A 27,607-nucleotide genomic window follows, 5' to 3' on the forward strand; every position below is an offset into this window, starting at 1 on the left:
CCCTACGGCACCAGATTAATTGGTGGTCTCCCATGCAAGAACTTGGCATTCTTATGTACTTAAAATTATACTGAAGATAAAATAAAGTTAATGCCAAGTTGCTCCCCACCCCCCAAAAAAAGAAAATATCTCAGTGGAAAGAAAAGAAGACTTTGATATATATTTTCTATTTTTATATAAGGAACACCATTCTTTACACCATATTATTTATTTGTTTGTTTGTTTTATTTTATCGGGACGCAAAGCGGCAAACAAACAGGTAACGAAAAACATTGCAGAGCATAAAAATAATCATAATCATCCCACCACAAACATATCCAATTTAAAAATTATAAAACTGGCCACGACATAATTAATAGATAACACAACAAGAGTTTAAACATTCAATAAAGTTGAAAAAATCTCATCTGATATCCATTCCTATGCTGTAGAAATGAATATACAGTAGAGTCTCACTTATCCAAGCTAAACGGGCCAGCAGAAGCTTGGATAAGCGAATATCTTGGATAATAAGGAGGGATTAAGGAAAAGCCTATTAAACATCAAATTAGGTTGTGATTTTACAAATTAAGCACCAGAACATCATGTTATACAACAAATTTGACAGAAAAAGCAGTTCAGTACACAGTAATGTTATGTTGTAATTACTGTATTTACAAATTTAGCACCAAAATATCACAATATATTGAAAACATTGACTACAAAAATGGCTTGGATAATCCAGAGGCTTGGATAAGTGAGGCTTGGATAAATGAGACTCTACTGTATATATATAATGGGACTTGAGCATACACAGATTTTGGGTATCTACCAGGGGTTTTTAATATCAGTGACCCATTGTACCACTCAACATTGAGGAGAGAAGTAAGTATCATTATTGTTGTTATTATTATTAATTACCTGCCTTCTTGCGCTCAAGGCAAGGTACAACAGGATTAAAACAGAACAAGAAAACACATAAAATACATATAACACAAGGCTAAGGGATGACGGAGAATGTTTTGGATGGGCTTTGTTTTGTTTTGGAGGCACAAACCATGCCAAAAATGAAATAATCAGAAAAGGACCCTGGGGCTGTATGGAAGATTTTTTTTCCTTCCCTTGTTTAGTGGATGTTGTTCAAAGGGAAGAGTTGCCTAAGAATTAAAGTATTGCTGTTCCAAATCGGGTCAAAAACCAACCTGATTTTGCATCCGTTCTCCAAGATCAGTCCAAATGGATGTTCCTGAGAAGGCCACCAATTGGGGTGTGACAGATGGCCACTTTACCCTCTTCATATCCACTAAAACAATTACTTTTTTCCCAGCCATCAAATTGCATTTGCTATAAAGAAACCTGCTGCAAGCCTGGCTTAGGATCCCTGCCAGGAAACTGTATCTAACCTTGTCAACAAATCCCCCGAATGAAAACAACTCCAGCGCCAGAATTTGGTGCTCAGATTTCAACCGAGAAAATGTCAACATCTTTGTTAACTTGCCAGCCATCTGGGAATCCAAGATTCGGCTCCAGGACACAGCGGCTTGGTCCGTAGCCAGCCGTTGCTAAATCCGCCCTCCTTGCAATTGACCGAATCTTAGAACAATTTCAATATTCGCCAACATTTCACAGATGAAAACCGGGCCACATGTTGGCAATCGATACCATTTTGGAGCCAAACATTACGAATGAAGGAGAACACAAAAGCAAGGAGACGCTGCAACAGTTTGCTTTTGCCTAAACCTACAGGGAAGGGAAAGAGTATTTTGCTTTTTGAATTCAGTTGGCAGCAATTGAAGCAATCTGAGGGCAAAGGTGGAAGGAGAAGAGAAGAACTGGGACATTTTAAACATGATGGCAGAGGATTCATCCAAACAGTTCCTGACAAATCAGGACAGTTGAAAACTAATAATAATCTATATATATAAAAGAGTGATGGCATCATGGCGACCCACAAAACAACAAAACTACAGGCCTCCCAACCTCGAAATTTGACAACACAACCCATCATCCACGCCTCTAGGTTGATACAACAAAAAGAAAAGAAAAATAAAGTCCTAATTAGAGGGAGAGGAATAATTGCTTTTAGCCAATTGCTGCCAGTTAGAAGGCTAAGCTCCTCCAACTTGGTCTCCTAGCAACCCAATAAAAAATAATAAAAAACACTAAAAATAATTAAAAACACTAAAAAATTAATACAATGAAATACTATAATAACAGAAAATAACTAAAAACAATACAAGAAAATAATAAAATATAATAAATAAAAAGATAACTTACAATACAAATAATTTAAAAATACAAATAACGTCAAATAAAAATTCCACAACAATTTTTAACCAATACCACCACCACTTTGCCACAGCAACGCGTGGCCGGGCACAGCTAGTAGTATAATATAGGAGTCCTGGTGGCGAAGTGCATTAAAGCGCTGAGCTGCTGAACTTGCAGACCAAAAGGTCACAGGTTCAAATCCTGGGAGCGGCTTGAGCGCCCGCTGTTAACTCCAGCTCCTGCCAACCTAGCAGTTCGAAAACATGCCAATGTAAGTAGATCAATAGGTACCGCTCCGGCAGGAAGGTAATGGTGCTTCATGCAGTCATGCCGGCCACATGACCTTGGAGGTGTCTATGGACGACGCCGGCTCTTTGGCTTAGAAATGGAGATGAGCACCCAGAGTTGGACGTGACTAGACTTAACGTCAGGGGAAACCTTTACCTTACTTATACTTTATTTATATTCTGCCTTATCTCCCTGAATGTTGCACCCCTAGGCTACATAGGCACCTCAGAACCACACTGGAGCCCCAAAATATAAGCAAATAAGCTGTTTATTGAAGGCTATATGCCAGATACAGAGCTTCTTGGCTACTGTCCGGTGTGACACCCACGTCTCCATAAAAAAGGGAGATGAGTGTTAATTGCATTCATTTAATACTAATTGCACTCTTGTCACATTTGAGGCCAGTTTTTGGCAGATGGTTCTGGGGTGAAAATCCCGCTGTAAAACCGAGAAGGAGCTCCATTTATCTCATCCCTGTGCAGGCCTTGTGCAGATTATATCTCTGGCAAGGACTTCACAAGGGAAACAAACTCTTTAAGAATTGGGGTGGGAAACTGAGGAGCGAAAAGCTTTCTAAGGTTTCCAGGTCTCTGAAATTTCTGGCCCAAATGGAGGAGAGACCGCACCAACCCCCAGAGTCGGACATGACTAGACTTAATGTCAAGGGAAATCTTTGACCTTACCTTTACTACCATGATTGCACGTTGATGTTGCATGGCTATCTGTGTCCTGGTTTTCTTCTGCAAAATGTTAGAAAATATATCCTTTCAGAAGGAGACTTCCACTCTTGATCATCATATCTTACAGACTCAGGACTCTGGTTTCGTTGATGGATTCTAGCAAAATATCCTTTCACTTTTCCTACCTCCTTTCATTTTACAAGGCATTATTATCTATTTCCAACAAGTCATGCCATCTCTCTCCTGGGATAGGTGCGTGACTAATAGTTCTCCAATCACACCTTCCCTGGAAACCCTGCACACTGGACTGAATGCTTCAGAGGCAAGAAAATACAAATACTGCAGAGGACAACACCGGCTCTTTGGCTTAGAAATGGAGATGAGCACCAACCATATCAGCAGAGTATAACTGTGACGTCTTGTAAGACAATTACCTTCAAAGGGTCCTGGCTCAGAAGGGAAATCAGGCAGAAAACCCAGTCTCGTGAGAGATGTAAAAAGCAAAATTTATTTTTACCATAACTATGAGAAGGCAGAACAGCCTCTCACACACCCACTTCAATGCAAATGGCTACCACAATGTGTGTTGCACCTAACAAAGAATATATACCTTGGCTTATCTAAACTTGACCAATGGCTGAGGGTCTTCCTCACCTTCCACACCTACTTTGGCACAAGTGATACTAGTGACCTAATTTGTTTATTCTGAGCTTTCTTCTCTCCTTAGAACTTTCTGGAGAAAGGCACCAGCTCACAGGAAGGGAGGGGCATATGCAGAGGCAAAGCCACATAGGCAAAAGTTTACTATTTTCTGGCTTATGGTCCCTTCAGTCTGACCTTGTTCCACTCACTGTTTAGAAAAACTCACAGGTTCAGTTTTCATCCAAAATACCAGAAGGCTTTTAATCTTGACCCGTTGCTCTATATACAGATATGTACACCCATCTGGAATCCCTGATCTAGTCAGTCACTGGCATATACAGCAATATACTCACAACGTTGGCAACAGACACAGTCAAGAGACACAATGGCAATAGACGGATGGCAAGAGAAATTGGCAAGAAAAAGAATGAACATTTCTTGCCTTCTTTTATACCTGTCTGGTGGTTTGTTATCAGCCAGGAACAAATGAACGATGCAATCCTTTGTCATGAATGCCACATGGTCATGACTCAGCCTTTTCAGCATGTCCCTTAAATAATAAATACATCATTAGCCACATTCTGCAGATGTGTGACCACATGTCCATTAGAACTGTATTTTACACAATGGAATCACTGCCAATGCATTTCTTTCTATCTAACAATGCATTGTCAATCTAACAATCTCATGATATACTGTATCCAAAGAACGTCAACCACTGTTTAGTCATCTTAGAGCAAGTCTTCATCCGATGTTGTCTGGAGCAGAAATGCTCTGGACGGGCCCCATAGATGACCAAAGGCACCATCATGAACCCACAGCAACAACAGGTCAGAGTTTTGTGGTCCACCCAGGACGAGACTTCATTGGCCCCGCTGGACTTTACCATCTGTTTGAGATCTTCATTCCCAGATGACCACAGGAAGTGCCTGGTCATCACTGGTGTCCTGTGCCCACAACAGAAGAGATGCCCACACACCCAAGAAGAAGGAAGGGGCCAAAGGGAGTGGATCCCATGCCCTCATAGAAGAATCTAAAGGAAACTGAGGCTGGATGTACTCTAGATCCTATCAATTTGTTTCTTCATTTCTCCAGAGCCACATTTCAGATCTTCCTCCCAAATCTGTAGAGAGCAATCCTGGGAAACAAAATTGTGAGACAGCCATCCAGTTCTGTAATGTGGTGCCTGCTTCTCTCCTCCGAGATCTCCTGACCTTATAGGACCTGCATTGTACACACTGTGTGTATGGACTGGAGGTGCACAGCGCATACAATGTGGATGCTATAGAAGTCAACATCGGCGGCACAACTGTCAGATCTTTTCTGCTTGGCGGTCTCTGCATTTGTGTGTGATGCAGAGCGTTGGATTGAGTCCTACATCGGGGTCACACAGCTTCAAACTCCACAACCAAGTTACCCATTGGCTGTGCTATGCAAGTGTTACATTGAATGGCAGTGTTGTGCAATTGTGGGTGTATGCATTGCTCACGTGTGGAAGTCAATGCATGACTGGGCAAAAATATGCAGAGTGCAGCTGAGTAAAACGGTCTCTGGGCATGTGGTCCTTTAAACCCTCTACTATTCCCACTTGAGCATGCAGGATATTATTATTACTACTACTACTACTACTACTACGACTTGAAAATGCAAAAAATAGTGACAGGATTCTGGCACATGCATTTATACTAGGGATGGGCAAAATTCAAGCCATTTGCCCTCTAGACTCCATTTTTGTAGTCTGTTAAATCCTTTACTATTCCCACTTGGCATTCAAGATATTGATGATGATACTGTTGTTGTTGTGTGCATTAGATATAATATATTAATCATACAAGATTGATGATGATGATGATGATGATGATGATGATGATGATGATGATATTGAGCATGCAGAAAATACCAGCAGGATTCTGGCTAATGCATTTATGCCAACAATGAGCGAAATGCAAGCCATTTGGCCTCTAGACACCACTTTTATGGTCCCTTAAACCCTCTACGGCTCCCAAGTGAGCACCCAGGATATTATTATTATTATTATTAATATTATTATTATTATTATTCCATGCAAAAGATATCAATAGGAGTCCGGCTAACATGATTATATAGGGATTGGCAAAGGGCAGCCTATGGACTGGACTCTGCTTTTGCGACTCTTTAAACCCTCTGCTATTCCGGAAAGTCTCCGAATTCTACCAACTTTGACAAAAATCAGTGTAACTTCCAAGCAACAGTGGGGAGGGCTACAAAATGTGCAAAAAGAAATACTACTTTAGGGCTGAGAGAGCAACCAAAGACAAGGTAAAAGAAAACGATGGATACTCACAGATGCTCTTTCCATTTCTTTCCAGGGCTGCCAGCTGTGTTCGTCTTAGTCTGGGCCACCTTACGGGCAACGGTAGCCGATACAGAGTAAGTCCTTGTAAATTAATTTTTGCTTTTGAAAAAAAAAACTTTTAAGTTCCTGCTTCCTTCTTCCTTGGGGAATCCTTGAAAGTTTTTCTCGAGTGGAGCAAAAGAGAACAACATCCCTGTTAAAAATGAAGAGAGAGATTCCCAAACAAAGGGGTCCTATAGACCAGGCATGGGCAAATTTTGGCCCTCCAGGTGTTTTGGACTTCAACTCCCACAATTCCTAACAGCCTACCGGCTGTTAGGAATTGTGGGAGTTGAAGTCCAAAACACCTGGAGGGCCAAAATTTGCCCATGCCTGCTATATACCCTGAAACAATCCTTAGTGTCCCCTTCACCATGGGTTTATCCAGTCTCCTCTTAAAGCTATCCAAGTTGGCAACTTTCCCTACAACTTGTGGCAACAAGTTTCACAATTTAACCATTAGCAACGACTGGATTTGTCCTTCTGATGGTGCCCTGGGTAACTAGAAAGTCACAGAAGGAATAGGTCCGTAGTCAGAAAAAAAAAATTGGGATGGCTTGAAACTTTTTCCTCCCTGAGATGACTTTTTGGATCCGTGTCTCCTGATCTGGCAGGAGATCTCAACAAGGCTCTGAAATCATAGAATCATAGAATAGTAGAGTTGGAAGAGACCTCATGGGCCATTTAGTCCAAAATGACCCTCATTGTGCAAAGGTGTTAGGTCCTAAATCATTGTTCCCTCTTAAAGCCAATTCTTGTGGGCCACAAAGGACAATAGTTTCCATAATTAGCAGAAGTTTATTTCTGTTTCTTTCTGCTTTCTTCTCATTTCCTTTATCATGATGATGGGTTCCATCAAAACGTTTTCCAATGTGAATTAGAAAGAAGTTTTCGGCCAAGCACTAGTTGTTCTGATGGAACACTGTGTTTTGGTATATGTTGAAGATTTCTATTACATCTTTCCATCGCACCAATGGTTTAGCAACCCATGCACCAAGCTTCTGATGAGCACCTTTATCCCCAACTTCTCCAAACACCACACCGTACTTACAGAGCGCACCTTGTACATGCAATGAGCAAGCTAGACATGGAAATCTGCTGAACCATTTGGGTTGAAACCTTAGATGCCTCTTCTTATCCACAGGAAATAGATACCCTGACCATGGAGCATGTAAATTTTGCACTAATCGAGCTTTCACTTGCTCATCAGAAACAGTCTTTTTCATAGAAAGTCTAGTGACACAGCTCCTTCTCTTTGCCCCTATTCCATGGTTTCCTTGGATTAGATGAACCAGTGGCAAATGTCACAGTTTCCACAGTTTCCTCCAATTCAGGTCAAATCCTGTCCCATCCTGTGCCTTAGGCTTTGCCTTCCGGCTCTTACATTTTGGCAGCTTCCACTATCATTGCTTCCACTATGTCAGCTATTGCTACTATTGCAATTTAAATTGGTAGAAAGGTATGTAATGTCAGTGTGAACAATCCAAATTTGGTTGAGATCGTGCTTGCAGTTCTGGAACGACTCTCATTTTTGCTTCTCATAGACTTGTCAGGGAGATTTGGTTCACCAATTAACATTCATAAGTAACAGGATTGCTGTATGTTTTCCGAGCTGTATGGCCATGTTCCAGAAGTATTTTCTCCTGACGTTTCGCCCACAGAGAATACTTCTGGAACATGGCCATACAGCCAGGAAAACACAAACAACCCTGTGATCCCAGCCATGAAAGCCTTCGACAATTTATGAGTAAACCAGATTTTTTTTTGACCTGACCTTAAAATTTTGGTGGGTGGTTTGAACCCCTAAACTGACCCCTTGGTTATGGGCTTGGGTCCCCAGTATTGTTGCACACTATAGTTTGAAAGCACGGATTACAAACTTTGTGTGGTTGTTTGCCTTTCCACAGGTGCTGGGATTTGAGCGCTGGCTACTTCAAGTGGTTCATTCAGGTGCCCATCCTTGCAGCTGTGATGGTGAGTAGCCCAGGCTCTTGACCTCGTCGCATACTGGATTGCCCCCGTTTCTACACACTTTAAAAAAAAATAGAATTTACATTATTTTATGGTTGCTTCTTAATACATTTTCATGACATTACTTACACTTATTTCTGCTGATTTCTGTAAGCAAACAGAGGGACTATTGTAAATACCATTGTTCTGTTGATCTCTTGGAATCAGTAAAAGTTCCTGTGTTATTTGTTCTGCAAGTGGGGTGAATTATGCATCATAGTGCAACACACAGATTTTGCTAGCAGAAGAGGAATAGCAGAAATAACAATGTTGCGCACAGGAGTTCTGCATCACAGTTGTACATTGCATATTTGCATTGCACAACAACACCCATTCATTGACATGTGCAGTGCTGTACAGTTCCACATGTCATGGTTTGCAAAGATATGTGTATTAACTGGAAAATCAAATGCATGAAGCCGATTAGCTGAGTTTGCAAGGACCTGGGGAATTGGTTTTGTAACTGTTTCTATCCTGCTGCTGGAGAACCAATTAGAACAGCTTTCTCTGTGTGTGTGCTTGAGTCGACTGAGTACTTGCTGGAAAGAAGATGGCTCTGTACTCAGAGAGGCCTGACTATTTCTGAGGCCTTGTTTGCTGCTGGTCTTCACTGAAGCAGACTCGTGGACTAAGAAAGGATTGCCTATAACTGTTGATTTTTTTAAGCAAACAGAGGGACTAATGTAAATACCATTGTTCTGTTGATCTCTTGGAATCAGTAAAAGTTCCTGTGTTATTTGTTCTGCGAGGCTGAGTGGTGCATCATTCTGCACGGCAACTCTGGATTCACGGGCACATGTAAGAGCTTCTATCAGTCATCTACAAACCCCAACATGTGGGTCTCATGGAAAGAAGTGTTTGAAAAAGGGTGCCTTGTTTCTTTCAGCCGGGAGGCTGTTAGGGATTGTGGGAGTTGAAGTCCAAAACACCCGGAGGGCCGAAGTTTGCCTATATGACTGATCTAGATGCACCAGATTCTCCAAATCCTGCAACTAGAAGAAACTTTTCTGAGTTTTGGGGTGCGGTGGCCCTTCTTGTAGTGCATCGACTCACTCCAAATTCAGTCCTTCTTTGAAATTTGCAATTGAGAAGGGCAGGCAAGGTGTAATTTTCATATCTTGCTTGCGTTTGCTTCATTTCACCCGAGCGCAGAACTGCCAAACTCTGGTACGGAGCTCAGCATTCGTTTTCTTTCTCTGCTTCGGTGCAAAAGCATTGTGTTCCCCAACCCCAAAGAAAAGGATGCAAAGGAAAATCTTGCCATGCAAAAGAACTGGAGCCTGAAAAGAAGGGAGAGCGGGGGGGGGGGGGGGGGGGAGATGACAGGCCCACTTGGGAATGAAGAAAAAAGCTCAGAGACTAAACAAAGTGCTTGCCACAGGGCTCCTCCTCAGTCACTCATTTGCTTTTGGAAAACTCTCAACAAACAATTCCTGGGCACGTCTCTTGGGGATTGTCTTCACCAAAGGATGACATTGCTGTTCAAGCCAACCACAATCATGGAGGTCCTATATGGCATAGAATTCAAGAGTTGGAAGGGAACCCCAAGGGCCATCCAGTCCAACCCCCTTCTGCTGCTCAGGAAGGCACAATTTGATCCCTACCAAAAGATGGCCATCCATTCACTGTTTCAAAACCTCCTGAGAAGGAGAGACTCCAATACACCCTGAATCATAGTTGGAAGGAAACTCCAAAAGTCATCTAGTCTAACCCCCTTCTACCAACTAGGAAGACACAATCCGATCCCTCTTTACAGATGGCCATCCATCCTCTCTTTAAGGACATCCAGGCAAGGAGAGGCTCCAACACACTCTGAATCATAAGAGTTGGAAGGGAACCTGAAAGGTCATCCAGTCCACCCTACTTCTGCCATTCAGGAAGATACAGTCCAAGCCTTCTCCACAGATGGCCATCCATTCACTGTTTCAACATCTCCAGAGAAGGAAAGACTCCAATACATGCTGAATCTTATAGTTGGAAGGGAACCATAAGGTCATCTAGTCCAACCTCCTTCTGTCAAATAGGAAGACACAATCTGATCCCTCCTTACAGATGGCCATCCAATCTCTCTTTAAGAACATCCAGGCAAGGAGAGACTCCAACATACTCTGAATCATAGCATTGGAAGGGAACCTCAAAGGTCATCCAATCCACCCCACTTCTACCATTCAGGAAGATACAATCTGAGCCTTCCTCACAGATGGCCATCCATTCACTGTTTCAACATCTCCAGAGAAGGAGAGACTCCAACATACCCTGAATCATATGAGTTGGAAGGGAACCCCAAAGGCTATTCAGTCCAAACTCCTTCTGCCAAGGTACAATCCGATCCATCCTGATGGATAGACATTCATCCAACCTCTGCTTTAAAAACCCTTCAGAGAAGGAGACAACACATTCCCAGGCAGTTTATATCCACTAGAGTTGAAAGGGATCCCCAAAGGTCATCCAGTACATTCCCGACAGATGGGCATCCAGCCTCTGCTGAAAAAACCCTTAAAAGAAGTGGTCTTATTTTATTATTAAAATTAATAATTGTTTGATTTTTTTTTTTGGATTTATGTTTGGCTAGCTCCCCATTGTTTTATTGTTTGCAGTTATTTTAATACTTTGTGCACTCCCCGTTCTATGTCTAGAGCAGTAAAAAATTGGAAGGACCGTGAATAAACATAACCTGAAATGCAGTTTATACGGATCTTCTCCAACTCTAATGACCTCCTTTTCTTCTTCTTTTCTCTGTTGTTCTCTTCCAGGCAAATTTTATCCTTTTTATCAAAATCATCCGGGTCCTTGCAACCAAACTCCGGGAAACCAATGCAGGGAGATGTGATACAAGGCAACAATATAGGTAAGTGGTGGGATTGTGGAGCTGGCAGGGATTCCCAAGGGTCCCAATTATGCCTGAGATAAGAGCATTGAGCCGTGGTTGTTTTAAGTAGTGTCAAGCTGCATCAATTCATCAGTGTAGTTGCATATTCTTCATACATTCAAATGGCTGTAGATGGTGACATTACAAGATGGCATGGTATATCCAAAGTAGCACTGGTTTTATAATAGCTATATATTAGTTAGTTACACAGATAAAGGGGAAACATCACATTTACTCCAACATTCATCCATACATTCATATTCACCATCATCCTCCATTCAGGCCTAATGCTCTAAAGAGAGGTGAGTGTTCAAATGCTGCATCCCTGCAGATCTGGCACACAATTGATAAAGAAAAGGGTCTCTTATGTAGAGTTTTTGGTAATCCATTATTTGGTTGTTTGGATAACCTCTGTCATTCAACTCAGACCTGATGGAGCTTCATCAATTCCAAAACAGATATGTGTTTGTTTATTTATTTACAGTATTTATATTCTGCCCTTTTCACCCCAAATGCACACCTATACATGGCAAACATTAATGCCACTAGACATACGACATATATAGACAGACACAGAGGCAATTTAACATTCCAACTTCCGGCTTCATGAGGGTATGCTCGATTCCGGCCACAGGGGGAGCTGCTGCTTCACTGTGACACTGAGTCCTTGATGGAATACTTCCTCATTCTTCTGCACGCTGCTGGAGATTTTATGGCGTCGTAAATTAGTTAAATTCGCCTCCTCGCATAAGTGGTACCAAAATTCCTACTCGCCAGATGCAACTGTCTTTTGGCTGCATAGGTCAACAGCAAGCTAGACTGTTAAATGGTCAGGAGCTTACTCCGACCTGGGCTGGTTCGAACTCATGACCTCTTAGTCAGTAGTGATTTATTTATTTATTTATTTATTTTTCAAACTTATATGCTGCCACTCTCCTAGGGCTCGGGGCGGCTTACAAGAACCGGCTAAAATCAACAATTTAAAAACATCTTTAAAACATCTTAAAAACATCTTTAAAAAACATCTTAAAAACATCCTAAAAGCACCTTTTAAAACATCAATAACAGAACTCAAAAACCTTTATTTATTGCAGCTGGCTACTAACCAGCTGTGCCACAGCCCGGTCTTAAAGAAGTTAAAGAAGTTTAATTTCTTTAACTTAAAAAGCTGTTGTCTTTGATTATATAAACATATGTTGTTTGCACCCAAAGTGCTCAGTTCTCATCAGCACCTTTCTTGCCACAGTTCATAAAATCCTTCCCTTCCCTTGCTCTCCATAATGCAGTTTTCCAAGTTCCATTTTTGGGATGGTATCTTCAGCCTTGCCAGACCTTGACAGGCCCCAGCCAGACCCTAAGGATACAATTCATTCAATCCATTCATCACAGATCCATGGTTACCCCATTCTGGTGTTGACAGAGACCCCTGCAATGGTCTGGGTAGGAGCGGTGACGCAGGTACAATCAAACCCACGGAGAAAGGATTGAATCAGACCCAAATCCCACTGACTGGTGCCTCAAAGTTGTGAGTTACTCCGGAGCTTCCAGCAAACTTTGAAACATCTCCCAACTTTGCTCAAAGTAGGACAAAGGCTGGATACTCACTGGAAGCTGCTATGCATTGTGTGGACAAACAGTGATCCATTAATTATTATTTATTTATTTATTTATTTATTTATTTATTTATTTATTTATTTACAGAATTTATATTCCGCCCTTCTCACCCTGAAGGGGACTCAGGGCGGATCACATTACACATATAGGCAAACATTCAATGCCTTTTAACATAGAACAAAGACAAGACAAACATAGGCTCCGAGCGGGCCTCGAACTCATGACCTCCTGGTCAGAGTGATTCATTGCAGTGACTCATTGCAGCTGCTCTCTAGCCTGCACCACAGCCTGAGCCCAGATGAATCCAGGATGTTTTGCCACTACTGGCAAGCACTGGGTAACCTTGGGCAAGTCAATCCATAATGTGGATTGAAGGCATCTCGAAAAACATGGCATTCAAATGATGCACGGTGCAAACACACACAGGAACACACTTTAGGGATAGGCAAGACTGTGCAATTCTCCAAAATAGATGTAATGTGCATTGGGATGCTTAAGTGTAAAACACATTATGTGGCAAAACCACTTCAATGATCTACATATGCATATTGCAGCAAAAGAGTGGGAAGAAATCCAGAATCCCCCGCAGCCGTGACGATACTGCAGATCCTGAAACAGGGTCAGCGCCAAACTTTGGTGCATCTTGGCACCATTCAGGTCTTGAACCAGTTCTCGGTCTTCACACGGAATCATCCATTTCCATCTCAGCCGCTTTCATGCTGCATTGAGTGCACTGAGCCTCAGCAAACCAAGGGATTGGTTCACCATAAATCAGAAATGACTTGAAGGCACGCAACAACATGGTCACAAGGCTGGTTATTTTGGAGTTTATTACAGAAGAGAGACATTCAATTGGCACAATTGTTCCCTATTTGAAGAAACCCAGGAATTCTCTCAGACTAATCCAGCCTTTGGAAACTCTGAGTGGAGGTAAAGCAGGCTGTGAAGAAAGCAACGGGCTTCACAAACAGGCTGAGCGACCAAACCCTTGGCTCTGGATTCCCCAATGCCAGGCCCTGGTCAAAACAGAACGCTGGCTTCTTCAGAAGTGGTTTTGGCCTCCCTCGAGACGCCACACAGCGCTGCAAGAATGTCTAGCGACACCTGTCATCGGCCTCTCAGATCTCCGCCGGCTCTGGCTTTGAGACGCCGCTGACGTCGGGAACGTGGCATTTCTAGGACCCAACCTACAACCCCTCTGTTGGGCCACATCCATGCCAAAAGCTCCATTTTGTCAAATGTGACGAGCTGCTTTAGCGGGAGAAGAAAGCCAGGGGCTTGGAGCAAACCTTGAGCATTTGCAAAGAAAGGATTTAATTTGGAGAATGACGGATGGGCAGAGGGAGGGAGGCAGCAATCTGAAAAATGCCCAAGATTGCAGTTTGCAACCAGCCTTGAAAAAAGCCCAAGCGTGGTCAGGAGGACTATTATTTACCTACCGATTTATTTCATGCTCTTTGAGGCTTGTTATTAATTATGGTTTGGATGCACTCGGTTGGTCCTGAACAGTGTTTTTCCAGCTCTCCGGCTCCGAACGACGGCCAGTTGCCAACGAAGGGCCCTAAAGGCGGTGGTTGCCCCCTCGGTAATTGCCTCCATGCGGTGCCACGGCAGCCGTTGGCATCCCCTCCCTCCTCCTCCTCTTCCTCCTCAGCATCATTTCCAGTCAAATCCCGTCCCCTCGGGGAGCACCGCTTCTAAACGCTACCAGATGTCCTCCTCCTCCTTCTCCTCCGGCCGTACTTTCTGATCCACGCTCTGGAGGTCTGTGGCATTCGCATGCAGCCCTTGCCTTTGTCTCCATTGGAATCTCAGAGTGACAAGCGTACAGTTTCCTGGGTGGCCTCACTTTCTCTGGCACTCACTTGGGCTTCTAATGGCAATTTGCGGCCATGTGTGGAATTTCTATCTCCATTCCACCCAAAAGACTCCAGTTCTCCCATGTTATGCTTTCTGAAATATACTTTAGGGGTCTGTGGCATTTGCATGGGATTTCGCAGTGACAAACTAAGTGCTCTCACCAGGGTTGGCCCAAGGTAATTTTCAAGTGTAGGCGAACAGAAATTTTGCCCCCCCCCCCCACCAAACCAATCACTGAAAAATAAAAGCGTAGGATAAGCGAAAACGTTGGATAATAAGGAGGGATTAAGGAAAAGCCTAAATAAAGAACAACAGGAAGCAATCAGGGCCAACTAACACCCCGCAACCAAGGATGCCCACAGGGAGGAAGCAGCCAGGCTTTGAAGCTGCAAGGCCATTAAATGCTAATCAAGCTGCCCAATTGCAACATTCACACTTGCCTTAAACAGACAAGAGCTCTTTCTCCCCCCCCCCCCCCGGACATTATTCCACAGATAAATAAACCCCACTTGCCTTGCTTCATACAGACTTCACAACCTCTGAGGAGGAGGCAGCAGCAGCGGCTGTGGGTGAGGCCACGGCAGCCTTCTGGAGAGCGCGCACGCCAGCACGCGGGGCAAGCACATGCCAGCATGGGCCTGCCTTCCGGGTGGCGTGAGCGGCAACCAGTGGAAGGAGGCTTCCTTCCACCAGTTGAAGCAGGTTGAGAGCGTGAGCGCCGCCCGGGAGGCCCAAGCGAGCTGGAAGGTGGCACCATCTTGTAGGGGGCGCCATTGAGGTGCTCCCGCGTGCGCCTCAACATGCATGTGCGCATGCATGCGCGCGCACCCGGGAGCACCTCAATGGTGCCCCCTACAAGATGGCGCCACAGTCAAGTGCCTAGTTTGCCTGGCGGTTGAACCGCTCCTGGCTTTCACTCTCTCTGGTACTCACTTGTGCTTCAAATGAGCATTCATAGAATCCTAGAGTTGGAAGAGACCTCATGCGTCATCCAGTCCAACTCCATTCTGCCAAGAAGCAGGAAAATTGCATTCAAAGCACCCCCGACAGATGGCCATTCAGCCTCTGCTTAAAAATCTCCAAAGAAGGAGCCTCCAACACACTCTGAGGCATAGAGTTCCACTCCTGAACAGCCCTCCTTACAGTTAGAGAGAGAGTCCTTCCGTCTGTTCAGGTGGAATCTCCTTCCTTTCCTGTAGTTTGAAGCCCTTGTTCCATTGCATCCTACTCTCCAGGACAGCAAAAAGGAAGATTGCTCCCTCCTCCCTAGGACTTCCCCTCACATCTTGATCCATATTCAATGTGCATATTCAATATGCATATTCAATATGAACTTCTACTTCTATTCCATTCCAAAGACTGGTTTCTTCCATCAAGAATTAGAGTTATTGCTTACACATGAAGCTAACAAATGATATTCCAGGTATCCATCTTCCTTCATTTCTCCTGTAAAGCTGTAAAATAACATTAGCCAAAAAAGACAACTTATTAATCAAATCCATGAATAACACTGTGTAACAAAATGTGAATAATTTAATCTTCCTGATTTGAAAATATGGTCCTTCCTTTGAAAGTACAGTAGAGTCTCACTTATCCAACATAAACGGGGTAGCAGAACGTTGGATAAGCGAAAATGTTGGATAATAAGGAGAGATTAAGGAAAAGCCTATTAAATGTCAAATTACGTTATGATTTTACAACAAATCAACAGAAAAAGCAGTAACATGTGGTAATTACTGCATTTATGAATTTAGCACCAAAACATCGCAATGTATTGAAAACATTGACTACAAAACATTGGCTACTAACAAATTGACTACAAATAAAGATAGATTTTCATAAAATGAACTCACAGTAACAACATTGTCGGAAATTAAATGTGTAAAAAGATCAGTCCTTGCTGCCTAGAGAAACAGCTGTGGATCCGGGCAGGAGGCAGACTGCGTTGGATAATCCAGAAAATTGGATAAGCAAAGGTTGGATAAGCGAGACTCTACTGTAGTTGTTCTGCTCCAGGAACTTCGTTTTTGTGGCTGCCACAAACTAGGTCGAATTATTTGAGACGCTGTGAGATATTCATTGAAAAAGTATCGCAAAATGTGCTGTAGAAGGATGTCACTCCCTCAAGAACAAAACTTTGGCAGTTTAATAAACTTTTCCCATGTTTTTGTGAAGGAACGAATTAGGATATGACATTTAGTGCCCAGGAACAAAAAATGGGTTACACCAGGGGTCCTCAAACTTTTTAAGCCGAGGGCCAGTCCACAATCCTTCAGACTATTGAGGGGCCGGATTATCATTTGAAAAAAAAATCCAAACAAATTCCGGTGCACGCTGCACATGTCTTATTTGTAGTTAAAAAACAACAACAACAACAACAACAACAACAATGAAAGAACAATACAATATTTAAAAATAAAAACCATTTTAACCAACATACATTTATCAGGATTTCAATGGGAAGTGTGCTCCTGCTTCTGGCCAATGAGATAGTCAAGTTAATTAGGATTGTTGTTGTTGTTGTTGTTGTTGTTGTGTGCCTTCAAGTCATTTCAGACTTTGGGCGAGCCTAAGTCTAAAATGTATTTATTTATTATTTATTTATCTACTGCATTTATTTACTACATTTGTATCACACCCTTCTCACCCCAAAGGGGACTCAGAGTGGCTTACAAATTATATGTACATACAATATATTATATTATTAGCATAGCACAATATTAGCATTATATAATTATTATATTGAACTATACCACTATACTGTAATATTATTAGTAATCTATATATATAAAAGAGTGATGGCATCAGGGCAGCGGACAAAACAACAAAACTACAGGCCCCCCAACCTCAAAATTTGACAACACAACCCATCATCCACGGCTCTAGGTTGATACAACAAAAAGAAAAGAAAAATAAAGTCCTAATTAGAGGGAAAGGAATTATTGTTTTTATGCCAGTTAGAGGGCTAAGCTCTGCCCACTTGGTCTCCTAGCAACCTACTCAGCCCAGGGGACAGGCACAGTTAGGCCTCAGGCCTCTTCCACACTGCCTATAAGATACAGATTATCTGATTTTAACTGGATTATATGGCAGTGTAGACTCAAGGCCCTTCCACACAGCTATATTACCCATTTATAATCTTATATTATCTGCTTTGAACTGGATTTTCTTGAATCCACACTGCCATATAATCCACTTCAGTGTGCATTTTATACAGCTGTGTAGAAGGGGGTCTCATATAATCCAGTTCTAAGCAGATAATATAAGATTTTAAATATACAGTAGAGTCTCACTTATCCAACATAAACAGGCCGGCAGAACGTTGGATAAGTGAATGTGTTGGATAATAAGCATTCACAACACATGGACAACGTATAAATACTATACAATACTACATAGGGACATAGACCCCCTCTATCCTCACCACTTTCACAGTACACAAACAACCAAATGCATACTAAACATAAAGACAACCATACAACAGACATTCATTACCACCACTACCTCAACATTTCTCACCAACACCACCAGACAATGCCACAGCAACGCGTGGCCAGGCACAGCTAGTATTATATGTAATATAGAATATATAATTAATATTCTTATACGGTATTATTATTAGTGTTATATTGTATTACATTATAATATTATTATCAATATTATATGTATATACAATTTATTATATTATAAAACTGAGGGCGGGGGCCAGGTAAATGACCTCGGAGGGCCCCTGGGCCTTAGCTTGGGGACCCCTGGGTTACACAGTGTAATCAAATTGGCAAACCCTGCAAATGTGGAGGGTCAACTGTATGCTCCCGTTGTCCAGCGGATGTTGACCACTGGAAGACCTGTTGATTCCAGGTTTAAAAAGAAGGGGATTATTCACAATTGTTCCCACTTTCATGGGGGTCTTGAGCTCCGAAACCCAGCCAAATTGGAGAGCGGGTTCTCTTGCAACAAGAGCACTCTCTCCAATGGCTGTGGCTCATTAGGAGGCATTTCTCACCTGCTGAAGCCTCCTGTGCTATGAATGAATGCCTGGAGGCAACCAAGGCAAGACTGGCAGTTGTCCAGAGCTTGTTAGAAAGAAAAGACTTGCCACTTTCTCATCATAAAGGTTTTGCTGGAAGATGCCCGGGGAGACAGGACGGGCAGGAACCCCTCCAGACAACCCTTGGCCCTGGTTCGGGATGATTCCTGAAAGCGCTCTGATCTTGCATTAAATATATTTATGCCGAACGTATGTTTTGGTAAAGATAGTCAAATCAAAGCAATTGCTACCTTCATGCCCTTGCAATGTTCGTCTGCTGGCAGTAAAGTGCTGGAAACAAAAAATATATATAATCTATATTGAAGGCAGAGGAGAATTGCAAAGCCAAAGGCGCTATTTATAAAACCCAGTGTTTGGAAAGTAAGCCTTTTCTGCATTTGATAGACAGGAGGACATTCAGAAGGGAAACTACGATAGGATTTAATTGGCTGTTGAGTAAACGAGAGATGGGAGAGGATAGATAGACAGATTGACAGGCAGGTGATAGACAGATGAATGGGCAACACATGGCTCTCTTGATGCCTTATTCGTGCATATGTTTCTTGGAGAAGTATGGGGAAATTTTAAAATCTTTTACATGCAGTTCACTTAACCAAAGTGCCTTGGTTTAACCAAATCACACTGGGAATTATTTCTCTGCTTCCAGAAGGCAGCTTGCCAAGCTTATAGACTCAATGATAAGCAAGCATTGGATACCGCAGATCATTAAAGCATGGCTTTCATTGCTTATTGATTGATTATCTAGTATTACCTATAGTGTTGTTGTTGTTGTGTGCCTTTAAACCGTTTCCACTTTATGGTGAGCTGAAGGCAAACCAATGGCAAGGTTGTCTTGGCACGATTTGCTCAGAAGAGGTTCTTCATTGCCTTCCTCTGAGGCTGAGAGAGTGTGCTCTGCCCAAGGGCCACCCAGTGGGTTTCAAATCCCAGTCTCCAGAGACCAGCACTCAACTACTAACATCATTATGGTTCCTAGCTATAGTACATTTTGCTATTTTCTGTAAAGTTCAAGGTATGGAGAAAGGCACCTCGAATGGCATTACCAACCAACCAGATCTCTCCCTGACCGCAATGACCAGCTTTATCTTTCTGATGGCTGGGTCACAAATAATGGGATTCATAGTTCGACACAGAAGACAAAAGACTTCTTGAAACTGTAGCTCCCAGGATTCCAGCGTTTTGAGCCATGCTAGTTAAAGCAGTGCCAAGCTGCATGCTTTTGACAGTGTGGATGCAACCTGGGTTTTCCTGCATGCAAACCTTGCAAAAAGGCACAATTTTACAGCAAAATTGCTTTGTCTGGGGCCCATCTAGACAATACTATGAGCTCTCTGTGTCTGTTGTGTTAATGTGGGAATTGTGTATTGATAGTGTTTAAATGCAATGTGTGCCATGCTTGTATTGCAACTGATTGCAACATCCAGATTGTACCATAGTGTGGAAAGAGTTAATTGCCAAGAAGCTATGATGATCTTGATTTGTGGCTGGAACTAGGGAGTATCCAGACACTAGTGTTTGTGCATAACGATTGCATCAGTTCAGTTCAGTTCAGTTGAGTTCTGTCTGCCTAGAGTTCGAATCAAGTTCTGTTGGAGAACAGAACAGTCCTGTGTTCGTCTGTCGTCTGCAAGTCTGTTTGTGTTGATTATTGCTGCATACAGTAAAACTTTGTAAATAGTTTTACCAATGTTTCTGAGTGTCTCTTCGTTCTGCGTTCCACTGCTTCCATCCAACTACTGCTGCGCTACAAATACTCTGACATGTTGTTGTTGTTTTTTCTTGTTCTTGAAGAGAGGCATATGGTTAAGATACCTAGTAAATAACAAAAACAGACTAACCCAGAGTCTCTCATTCTTCCTCCTCCTTGTGTTCCCTTCTGCAGGAAGCTGCTGAAATCGACGCTGGTCCTCATGCCGCTCTTCGGAGTCCATTACATTGTCTTCATGGCGATGCCGTACACCGAAGTGTCAGGGATCCTCTGGCAAATCCAAATGCATTATGAAATGCTCTTCAACTCTTTCCAGGTATGGGTGGTGTGCACATTTTTGCAGAGGAAAAGCCCTGATTTGTGAAAAGTCTTGCCCTCCAGGATTCTTCTTTCCTTCTGTGTTAGAGTATAGGGAAGGATAAAAGAATGGGTCTAGAATGTAGATTTTTTAAAAAATAATAGTTTTTATTGTGTTATAAGTTATATTTACAGTGAAATTGGGGGAGAACATTGTGAAGAGAAGGGAGAGAAGGAAAGAAAAAAAACAGGAAAAAAGGAGATGGAGAAAAAAGGGGGGCAAGGTTGACTTCCCATTGTCCTCTTGAGAAAAGAAGGACAGATTCCATAAAAAAGGGGAAAAAATATCTTCTATTGTTCTTTCGAGTTCACTTTCTGCTTTGCTTTTCATACATCGGATAGGTTTATTGTTAATGTTGTTCCTCTATTTTGCACAAAATCTTGGAAACCAGTCCAATCTGTTTTCTGTTTAGCATCTCTTTGGTATAAGATGTTGTTCAGATGGTACTACACCTCCACTAAATTAGCAACATTTAACAAGCGATTATCCAACAAATGCTGGAAGTGTGAGAAAGAAATAGGAACTTTTCCCCATCAGTGGTGGACTTGTAAAGAAATTAAAAGATACTGGAACAATATTCATTTAATAACACAGAAAATATTAAAAACCAAATTCCCTTTGGCACCAGAAATGTATCTACTGGGCATAACAAGTGCAAAACTAAATGCAAATCAAGATAAAATGTTTTTTCTTATGTGCACAGCTGCAAGATTAGTTGGGAGCTGATTATTGGATTTTAAAACGGTTAGATCTAATACAAATGGACTGTCTGTCACAAAAATTAATAGAATGTAGATGTTTTTAACATCCTTTGTTATTGTTTTCTTCAGGATTTATCTAATACAGAAAAGTTTTCTATGACGTTAAAAGGGGGTTTATTTTTCCTTATCTAAACTAAGATAGAAAAGTGGGTGTAGATTGAATTAAAGCAAAGAAGATAGAAAAGTTAAGAAAAGAGAGAGAGAGAAAGCCCTACCTAACATTTCCTACTCTCTCACTCCTGTCTTCTTGTTGGAGTTTCTCTTTGGGTCATGCTTGTTGGAAATAGCAACCTTCCCCAGCCTCCACTAGTTGTTTGTTATGTATATAATTCAAATTGCTTACTGTATTGTAGATGTGTGTATTGGTTTGTAATTTTCCTTAATTCTATGTTGTGGGAGGAGCTGCAGACCACATGACCAGATCTGGGCTTGTTCAGGACTCAGACTCCATTTTAGAAACAGGATGCCTTAGGCTTCCGTAGGAACAGGATGCTTTCAGATGCCAGTAGAAGCAGGACAGTTTAGACTCCATTGGACTTTCAGACTAGACAGAGACTCTATTAGACTCCCAGAACAGAGAGATGCTTTAGATTATGGACTCTTAATTACAAGAAAGAGGCCCTGTGTTACTTACACAGAGAACCTACTTCAAGCCCTATCTGTAACTGGATTCATATGCAAAGTACCTGTATGCTAAATACATGAAGTTTGTGAGTAAACCAACTATGTTAATTTTTTAAAAGTCTGCTTATTTTTGTGTCTTGATAGCATGATGTAAAGGCAAATATATTTTAAGAAAGAGTAGATACTTTTTGCGGCCACTAAAAGAACACTTCTGAAACTCTGTGTTTTTGTGCATTGGCATAGCTAACAGTTCAAAGTCATACCTAGGTACATCAGTTTAACAACTGAGAAACCTAGTTGCCTTGCACGAATGCCATTTTCCCAAAAGATTATAACTCTAACAGGTCGTGCTTTTACCAAGAGGTTATGGCATCATTTTTCAAAAGATTATGACTTCTAACAAGGTCATGCCTTTCCAAAGATCATAAAATCTCCAAAAGATTATGGAGATTTCAATTTTCCAAAAATACTAAATAAATATTAATTTTCTTCTTCTTCTTTCTAGGGATTTTTCGTCGCCATTATCTATTGTTTTTGCAATGGGGAGGTAAGTGTCTTTGAAGCCAAACACAGTATTGCAACCCAACATGCAGTCTTCTCTTCCTGGAGCAAAGGAAGGCAAGACTGGATGTTTTGAATTATTATTATTATTATTATTATTATTATTATTATTATTATTATTATTATTATTATTATATAGGATATTGTGTACTGTTGAAGATAAAGGCAAACGTTTTGAAAGTCATACTGGAAGACCTAGAAATATAGCCTTTTGTTTGCAGTTTCTCACTTTCATGTGTGTCGTGTGCTCCTCACCCCAGCAAATGTGGAGGGTTGTGTGTATTCATCCTTGCAAGCAGGAATGCAAAATCATATGCCTAGTTTCCAGGTTGTTGTTGGACATTTCACTTTTGTTGTTGACTCCCTCCAAGTTGCCATGAACTTATGGTGACTCCATGAATAGAGACTTCCAAGTCTCCCTTTCCTCAACCTTTACTAAGGTCTTACAAAGTCTCGGTGAATCATCTGCCTGCCATGCGGTCTTCTTTTTTTTGAGTGCCTTCTGCCTTATTGTTGTGCTTAACTTCTCTCAAGTCAACTTCAAGCCATGAATGAGGAACTCATTCTATCCTCCATCGCTCTGCTCAGGTCTTGCAAACTCAGGGCACCTGTGGCTTTCTTAGTGGCGTCTATCCATCTGTAAAAGAGTTCCATTTTCTTGCTCCCTTCCACCATTTTGAGGATTGTTGACATTTCTGGTGAGCCAACCCTTCCCATGATATGGCCAAAGTAAAACAATGATAGGAAAAAAAATCATTCATCTCCCAATTTCTTTCCAACTTGGCACCACCATCCAATCTTTCCACTGCTCAGCATCCCATAATTTGGTTGGTCCCCACCTGGAATATCCCATCCAGTTCTGGGCACCGTACTTCAAGAAGAAGATAGATGGACAAGGCAGAAGGTGTTCAGAGAAGGGCCACCAAAATGGCCAAGTGTGAATCTGTGATTCCCTCTGAGGAAGCTGGAGGTGTTTAATATGGAGAAAATAAGGATGAGACCTGAGTGCCATGTTTACATATCTGAAATGAGGTCACATTGAGATGGAGCAAGCTTATTTTCTGCTGCTCAGGAGGTTAGGACAAAGAGCAATGGGTTCAAATTGTAAGAAAGGTGATTCCATCTAAACATTAGGAAGAACTTCCTAATAGTAAAAACTATTTGATCATGGCACGTAGATTGCCTGGGAGTTTGATGGAGCCTCCTTCTCTGGAGGTGGATGGCCATCTGTTGAGAGGGCTTGGATTGTGTCATCCTGAATGGCAGAGAGAGTCAGGCTGGGGGTCTCTTCCAACTCAGGTAGAACATAGACCCCCCTTAATCTTTCTGCATGGCAGGGGTTTGAACTGGATGTCCCTTAGGGTGGATGGCCATTTGTCCAGAGTGCTTGAATTGTGTCTTTGTTGTGGTTCAGCCAGCCGAAGATAAGGGGATTGGTATTGCAGAGCCTGAGAATGGTGGATAGTTCCGTCAGTGAGGAAAATGAGGGGATTTTAGAGTAAGATTCTGTCTGTGAGAGTAGGCTTGAAAGTGAAATCAGACAGGGAGATGCAGCGCCTGGTGGAGACCTTTCACCTACTGGTAGCATAGCAACTCCGGATAAAGAAATAGATGGGCGAGAAAGCTTGCCCAAGAGAACACCCGTGATTGACAGGTGTATCAGACTTGATCTTAGGGAGGAATCAATCAAACTGAGAAGGTTGAGAAGACATCCTGAGAAAGAAAAACATAAACAATCTCACAGGCAAGGAAGTCAAGGTCACAGAAGTGACTTCATGTTTTGCGGTCTTTAAATCAGAGAAGTGTCTCTTTGGGACTTCAGATCAGGCAACGTTGCATAACAGTGAGGATCTCAAGCCTTGTTTCCAGTTCATGTCTTAGTCCAAGATCTTGGGAGTTTGGATGCATTGTTTAAGAAGTTTTTATGGTCTGCCTTTTGGGTTCATGTTCATGTTTTGGTCCTTGTGTCTTGGGATTTATGCTCATGTTGGATTTTGACATTTTGTACCTTGTTTTATGAAGCAGCTTTGAACTGTTTAGATTATTACCTTTGGAGAATTTTTCTATTGCCAGTTTGGTTTGGCTAACTATTTTTTTGACTATTTTCCCCCTATTAACTCTTGGATTTTGCCTTTCCTGTTTCTTATGGTGATTTTTCCTTTTTATATGTGTTTTGTCAATAAACTGTTTTACTATTATTTTAGTTTCCTGGTTAGTGTTGAGAGCAAGGTGAATTCTGGCTGGGGTGCAACAATTTTCTTGAGTGAGAGAAGTGTGTTGGACTCTTCCAACACTATTTATTTATTTATTTATTTATTTATTTACAGTATTTATATTCTGCCCTTCTTTCTCACCCTGAAGGGGACTCAGGGCGGATCACATTATATACATATAGGGCAAACATTCAATGCCCATATACACATAGAACCGAGACAGAGACAGACGCAGAGGCAATTTAACCTTCTCCTGAGGGGACGTTCGATTCTGGCCACAGGGGGGAGCAGCTGCTTCATCATCCACTCTGACGGCACTTCCTCATTCCAACGTCATAAATTAGTTAAATTTGCCTCTCCGCTTTATAAGTGGCACCTTATTTCCTACTTGATAGATGCAACCATCTTTTGGGTTGCTAGGTCAGCAACGAGCAGGGGCTATTTTTTAAAAAAATTGACGGGTGCTCACCCCGCCACAGGCTGGCCTCGAACTCATGACCTCATGGTCAGAGTGATTTATTGCAGCAGGCTGCTCACCAGCCTGCGCCACAGCCCGGCCCCATGATTCTCTGATAATAACAACCTTGCTTTCTCTTTCTTGTCCTTGTCAGGTTCAAGCCGAAATCAAGAAGTCGTGGAGCCGGTGGACCTTGGCGCTGGACTTCAAGCGCAAAGCCCGCAGCGGGAGCACCACCTACAGCTACGGACCCATGGTCTCGCACACCAGCATCACGAACGTGACCACCCGTGGGGGCGGGAGCATTGCCCTCCACCTCAACACCAGGCTCCTCCCCGGCTCGGTCAACGGACACCGGAATTTGCCCGGATACGTCAAAAACGGCTCCATTTCCGAGAACTCCTTGCCTTCCTCTGGGCCGGAACAGTATAACAAAGACGAGGAGTACCTCAACGGTTCGGGACTCTACAACGGAGACAAACCGACCATACTTGTGGAAGAAGAGTGTCAGGACACAATTCAAAGCTTGGAAGAGCAAGCCTTTGACTCCTGCCCCTGCGAACACACCTGAAGGAGGAGGAAGGAGAACCTGGAGAAGGAGGAGAGCCGTCCTGTGAGGAAGCCACAATCAGGAGAAATCCCTCACAGGAGTTGGAGAAGGCTGTGGAAGGGACTGGAAGGGGAGGAGGGATGAGCACCAGGAAAGGGGCTGGAGGGACATGGGAAATTAGTAGTGTTATTTTCTTTCTGTGTGTGCTGTAGCAATAAAACTGGCTACGTCCACCTGAGGTGTGAGTGCTGTTTACTTGCTAGGAGCTTCCAAAGAGAAGGAGACAGTGATGTCAATGGGGTTTGGGGAGAGAGAGAGAGAGGAACACGGTTAGATGTTCAAGTAAGAGCTTCTCAAGAAGTTCAAAGGAACATCCAACCAAATCAACAAAAGGCCTATAGACAATAATTTCTTCCTCCCTTGTCTTTTGGAACCAGGAATCAAGCTTTATGGAGGAATGTAGGCCAGCTGTCTGATGATCACACATTTTGCTCCATGGTCCACCACCCCAAGGTGTTCATGGTGGTGGCATCTCCAGGCCCCATCACAGTTTGCCATACCGGCTGAAAATGAAGGAAATACTGGGTTTACAAGCCATTCATTATAGTCAATCTTCAAAGAGAAGGGGGTTGTCTATGTGCCATGTTTCAGCACTGAAAGAGCCAAGGGTTGGTCATGATTGCCCTTTAGATAAGTTACCCTGGATATAATGCAATAAGTGGGTGGATGGATGGATGGATGGCTAGATAAATACATGATAGATAGATTATAGATAGATAGATAGATAGATAGATAGATAGATAGATAGATAGATAGATAGATAGACAGACAGACAGACAGACAGACAGACAGAGATGTTGCAGTATGAAATAATACAATAAGTGGATGGATGGATGGATGGATGGATGGATGGATGGATGGATGGATGGATGGATACATAATAGATAGATAGATAGATAGATAGATAGATAGATAGATAGATAGATAGATATGTTGCAGTATGAAATAATACAATAAGTGGATGGATGGATGGATGGATACATGATAGATAGATAGATAGATAGATAGATAGATAGATAGATAGATAGATAGATAGATATGTTGCAGTATGAAATAATACAATAAGTGGATGGATGGATGGATGGATGGATGGATGGATACATGATAGATGATAGATAGATAGATAGATAGATAGATAGATAGATAGATAGATAGATAGATAGATAGATAGATAGATATGTTGCAGTATGAAATAATACAATAAGTGGATGGATGGATGGATGGATACATGATAGATAGATAGATAGATAGATAGATAGATAGATAGATAGATAGATAGATAGATAGACAGACAGACAGATAGATAGATAGATAGATAGATCGATATGTTGCAGTATGAAATAATACAATAAGTGGATGGATGGATGGATGGATGGATGGATGGATGGATGGATGGATGGATGGATACATGATAGATGATAGATAGATAGCTAGATAGATCGATAGATAGATAGATAGATAGATATGTTGCAGTATGAAATAATACAATAAGTGGATGGATGGATGGATGGATGGATACATGATAGATGATAGATAGATAGATAGCTAGATAGATCGATAGATAGATAGATAGATATGTTGCAGTATGAAATAATACAATAAGTGGATGGATGGATGGATGGATGGATGGATACATGATAGATAGATAGATAGATAGATAGATAGATAGATAGATAG

The 27,607-nt window shown here is 42.1% G+C and overlaps 1 protein-coding gene and 1 non-coding gene across 3 annotated transcripts in view; both read left to right on the plus strand.

Moving 5' to 3' along the window:
- Nucleotides 1–26,103, plus strand: part of pth1r (parathyroid hormone 1 receptor) — a 164,392-nt gene extending 138,289 nt beyond the window's left edge. For both annotated transcript variants that reach the window (XM_062984114.1, XM_062984116.1), the window contains 6 exons: nt 6,209–6,269; nt 8,142–8,208; nt 10,998–11,092; nt 20,521–20,662; nt 22,595–22,636; nt 25,475–26,103. In XM_062984114.1, coding sequence (XP_062840184.1) covers nt 6,209–6,269; nt 8,142–8,208; nt 10,998–11,092; nt 20,521–20,662; nt 22,595–22,636; nt 25,475–25,891 — 824 coding nt within the window. In that variant the 3' untranslated portion in view covers nt 25,892–26,103. The remainder of the gene's footprint in view (nt 1–6,208; nt 6,270–8,141; nt 8,209–10,997; nt 11,093–20,520; nt 20,663–22,594; nt 22,637–25,474) is intronic.
- On the plus strand, nt 5,071–5,154 carry mir460a (microRNA mir-460a). The gene has a single exon (NR_129977.1). It is a non-coding gene; the product is annotated as a microRNA mir-460a (primary transcript).
- Nucleotides 26,104–27,607: the final 1,504 nt, after the last annotated feature.

The sequence above is a fragment of the Anolis carolinensis genome, chromosome 6 (assembly GCF_035594765.1).
Source record: "Anolis carolinensis isolate JA03-04 chromosome 6, rAnoCar3.1.pri, whole genome shotgun sequence".
Taxonomy (NCBI): domain Eukaryota; kingdom Metazoa; phylum Chordata; class Lepidosauria; order Squamata; family Dactyloidae; genus Anolis; species Anolis carolinensis.